Source organism: Antedon bifida, chromosome 10, assembly GCF_963402885.1.
Source record: "Antedon bifida chromosome 10, ecAntBifi1.1, whole genome shotgun sequence".
Taxonomy (NCBI): Eukaryota; Metazoa; Echinodermata; class Crinoidea; order Comatulida; family Antedonidae; genus Antedon; species Antedon bifida.
Genome location: NC_136235.1, coordinates 1,345,605 through 1,350,108, shown reverse-complemented (window position 1 = coordinate 1,350,108; position 4,504 = coordinate 1,345,605). Strand labels below are relative to the sequence as shown.

Genomic DNA, 4,504 nt, shown 5'->3' with positions numbered 1-4,504 from the left:
AGTGTATTAAAATACGAAAAGATATTAAAATTCAGTGACTTATTTCTATTTTCTATCACTGCGCTCCCTGGCTCCAAATTGGGTCCACTTGAGCACAGTGAGTATTAACATACGAAAAGATATTAAAATTCAGTGACTTATTTCTATTTTATATCACTATGCTCCCCTGGCTCCAAATTGGGTCCACATGAGCACAATGTATTAGCATACGAAAAGATATTAACATTCAATGACTTGTTTCTATTTACATCACTGTGGCTCCAAATTGGGTCCACTTGATCACAGTGTATTAACATACGAAAAGATATTAAAATTAGTGACTTATTTCTATTTTATATCACTGTGCTCCACAGGTGCTAAATTTGGTCCACTGAACCAGTTACCGTAGTACTATTTCTATTTCGGAAGTAAATAAAGGCATAAATGGCGCTCCGTAGAAGTAGAGAATGCTCGATCGTCGAAATGGCGCTCTGAATATACCTCAAAAAAGATAACAAGACGCCACCAACAGTCTCAAATCTGCTTGCCAAAAATTGACGCGTGCGCATAAAAAACAATTCAAACCAACCTTGTATAAATAGAGGGCGCTAAACAGAAAAATTACATTTACAGGTATTATACGGATATCAGATAATGTATATTATCTTTTTTGTTGTAAATATGATTATATATTAGTATGAGATTACCAAAGAATTATATTATACTAGTATATTATCCCTATATTGCAATATTTGGTGTTTTAAAACAAGTAATGAATCTTTTAAACTCTAACGGCGCGCCATAGAGAGAGGCCACCTTTTGTTGCTCACTGGACCGTGAAAATGGAAATGTCCTTTCTAAATGGTATGTGACGTGGTGGGAATTTCTTTACCATTCGTTGTTTTTGTTTTACGATGTGATTTAGTTCATTATTAAACCGTAAATCAGTTATAACAAATATAGGTAATTATACAGTACTATTTAATAGCCTAGCAACTAAGTAGTATTAATTATGACGGTGGATTTGACATGTTTCCATAGCCCGGCTCCTATGTCATGTGGAAAGTTGGCCTACTGTGCTGTGGGATAGGCCTAGGTGGTAGGTGGTAGGTGGTGTCCAAGCCATTGATTGCAGTGGAAAATATTGGGGAAATTCTCTTTTGTATGTCTTTATTTGTTGGTTGTGTGGTAGATTAGGCCTACCTAGATAACCTAGATATTTATGTAGTCTTGGGGTATATTAAGTCTTCCTTGCTTGCTTGGAATTGGATGTATAATTAATATGTGTACAGTGTAGGTATTTACGGTTACTTTTTAATACCAACTAATAATATAGGCCTAGGTAGTGGCCTTTTATAGTTATTTCACATTACTTTTGTTAATTAAATCATGAATATTGATAATTATATGTTTCTTGGTTTTACTTTCAGGCAATGGTTTGATGTCCTCAATAAATTGCTTTTTACTCTGACTGCATTCAGTAGATTGCACAATGTAACAACCAAATGTGATTGAGTTCTCAGTAAATTAAAAACCAAAGTTTTGATCTTCATTTCAATCTCACTAAAGTCTACTTATCAGCTTTTAGTAGAATTACTTAGTAGACATTATGGGCGAGTCGTGCTGTAGAGACATCCTACGAAAGCTAGTTTACAAATTCTTCGACCTGTTTGTGATTTTGTTCATTATTACGCCAGCATGCGTATTTACTTGGAGAGGAACATGGATTTTAATGGACTCTTACTTGCTTTCTTCAACCCCAAAATATAGTTACTGGATTTCCTATACAGCTGGTATATCATATTGTATCTGTTGCCATTTTTTTCAAGATGTGTTAAATCGTATAAGAATTAAACTTAGAAAATATCAAATTGTTAACGTATTTCTAACACGCTTGTATTATTATGCTGCGGCAATTTTTGGAATAAACGTCTGGCGAGGAGCTTGGGGCTTGTTGGATATATATTTAGGGAAAGGCATTGAGAAAGCTGTGATATCAAGTTTAGTGGGATTCGCCGTGCTAATACCGTTGCGCGGCATAAACAATTTATCGTTCCCTCCTTCGTTTTTGTCATTTGATTGGCAAGATAACCAGTTTGATCTTTTCCATACGCGTTTTGAAAGGAAGGAGGGCGACGCAAGCTTTGTGGACGATCTTAAACATATCGGTGATGTTCTATTCTCGTATTTATTACTTATTCTGGCTGATATTACGATCTGGCGAAGTTTATGGGAATGCATCGATGCGCTTCTTGACCCCAACGACCCCGTAATGACCGGCATTGTGTCCGCATCATACGGGTATTTAATGTTTCTCTTTTTATTTGTATTGAATCCATTTGTTCAACGAGCTGCTGTCAAACTTTCCAGATTTTGGTTGTTGAGATTATTGTTTTTGCAATTCTATGCATTTATTAAATTTACTGCTATTAACAGTATGTGGAGAGGCGTATGGTATATACTCGACACCCACGTGTTCCCTCATAATGAACATTATCGCGGCATTGTTGCGCATGTAGTAGGCGTCTCTGTGCTGATTATTATGGGAACCATGAGGTCTGTTGGTGAGGTCGTGTTTAGTATAGATGGAGTCGACGAATTTGAACCAGTCTCGTATCTTTCACATTTGGTAAGTTTAAATGTTAAAATGATACATTAAATAGATTACAGTACAAAATGCATGCATAATTTAGGTTGTAATATGACAATATTTGACATACTATAATTAATAATAAACCACTTATTAAAAGTGTCTATAATTGAAATCATTTTTTGTTTTATACAATTATTGCAAATGTTAATTTATTTCAGCGCAAGATTTGCAGCAATGGTCAATATTCATTGGTATCTACAAAAGATAGGCATGAACAAGAGGCGTGTCAGATTGCCGCCCAGGACAGTGAGGTAATAACAAACCCATACAATTTTTGGGATATCTGATATAGAACAGATTTTCTTGATTTCACAAAGGGCGGGATTCTAATTTAATATAAACTGTATTCTTTTTCCACTTGTTACAGAATTTTAAGAATTTTTTGTTTATTAGAAATTTCAAGGATCCTTCCATAAATGGCCTGATTCTAATATAAAAAATACAAGGAATGATACTCTTTGAAATCAGTATGATAGTTTAATTTATATGTCAAAAATCGCGTTTTAGGTTAGTGTTTACTCAAAATAAAACTGTTTTGTCATTGTGGTAGTTCATGGTTCGTACACCATTATTATCGAAAGAGAGTATAAGTCAAATCTTGGAGTAATAATAATTATTACTCCGTGGTCAAATGGACCATTCCAAGACCTTTCAAATTTACTCCATGGTCAAATGGACCATTCCAAGACCTTTCAAATTTACTCCATGGTCAAATGGACCATTTCAAGACCTTTCAAATTAAAACTAATTAATTATGCATGAGCGAGCACCAATCAAAGGAGTTCAATGAGTTATTAGACATTCTGTTGGTTATTTATTTATTTTGAAAAAATCATTATAAAAAAAATACATTATGCTGATAAAGGTTTCAAACATTTTAGGCGGGTTTTTTTGGGTTGTTTATTTATTTATTGATGAAATCATTATAGAAAATACACAGTACTGATGAAGGTCTAAAACATTTTTTTTTTGGGGGGGGGGAGGGGTTGTTCAATATTGATGAAATGAAGGTCTAAACATTTGTTGTTTTTATTTTGGGTTGTTTAATATTGATGAAATCATATAAAAAATACATATACTGATGAAGGTCTCAAATATTTTATGTTTTTTTTTGTTGGGTGTTTAATGTTGATGACACTTTACTTGCAGGTGTTAAGAAAAGAAAGTCTGTTGTGATATTTGTCAACAACAATGAAGTATCGAACACACTGAAGCATGCATGTCAAGTACTGTATAAGGTGTTAATCTTTTTTCTTGTTTTTACTTTCAGGTTGATGATAATAATGCCATTAACAATAATGGGGTTAATGCTTGATACTGACCTTTGACCTATCACTACTAAACATTTACATTTTTATAATATACAATACAATAATGTTTTACTTCTAGCAACCATGGAAGTATACCCCCATGCAGTGGCGTAACACTGAGGCCCCTGGTTTAGGAAACCTAAGTGGCCCTCCAAGTACCAACGCTGGAGGCCTAGGCTAGGGAGTTTTTTAATGCCTGTTTTTTCCTGTGTGCCCCTGGGTTTAGCCAGTCAGACCTGCCACTACATCCATCCAACAACATACTTTATTAACATAACATGAAATATAGTTACACATTTATTCAACAAATCGAACGTTGTGAGAAAAGGAGGGAACTTCAAGTTTAGGACAATCATCTCCCCTTTGTTTTAAAGATATAATTGTATTGTTTATTATATTAATATATTAATATATAATTGTAAATTTATCATATAAATTGAATATATTTATTTTACTGTACAACATCTATTTTTATAATGCAATATTTCATAACTTTTTTTGTTAATTTAAATAATTGAATATTTAACTGAATAATGATTGTCAAAAATATCTGTTGAAAACT

At 33.5% G+C, this 4,504-nt stretch overlaps 1 protein-coding gene across 2 annotated transcripts; it reads left to right on the top strand.

Annotated features, from left to right (window-relative positions):
• The first annotated feature begins 858 nt into the window (after nucleotides 1-858).
• On the top strand, nucleotides 859-4,290 carry LOC144854364 (uncharacterized). Of its 2 annotated transcripts, none has more exons than XM_078712313.1 (4): nucleotides 859-942; nucleotides 1,410-2,608; nucleotides 2,791-2,883; nucleotides 3,903-4,290. In XM_078712313.1, exons 2-4 carry the CDS (start codon nucleotides 1,589-1,591, stop codon nucleotides 3,945-3,947), a joined length of 1,158 nt encoding a protein of 385 aa, XP_078568439.1. In that variant the 5' UTR covers nucleotides 859-942; nucleotides 1,410-1,588; the 3' UTR covers nucleotides 3,948-4,290. The 2 variants fall into 2 exon arrangements, with proteins under 2 accessions (XP_078568439.1, XP_078568440.1); XM_078712314.1 differs by having other exon boundaries at nucleotides 3,782-4,290.
• The last annotated feature ends 214 nt before the right edge of the window (nucleotides 4,291-4,504 follow it).

What these genes read in the sequence shown, in the direction of transcription:
- LOC144854364 (XM_078712313.1), top strand. Translation starts at nt 1,589, where the DNA reads ATGGGCGAGTCGTGCTGTAGAGACATCCTACGAAAGCTAGTTTACAAA. An exon ending in TCTCGTATCTTTCACATTTG is followed by an intron (nt 2,609 to 2,790) that starts GTAAGTTTAAAT and finishes AATTTATTTCAG; the next exon opens with CGCAAGATTTGCAGCAATGG. An exon ending in TTGCCGCCCAGGACAGTGAG is followed by an intron (nt 2,884 to 3,902) that starts GTAATAACAAAC and finishes TTTTACTTTCAG; the next exon opens with GTTGATGATAATAATGCCAT.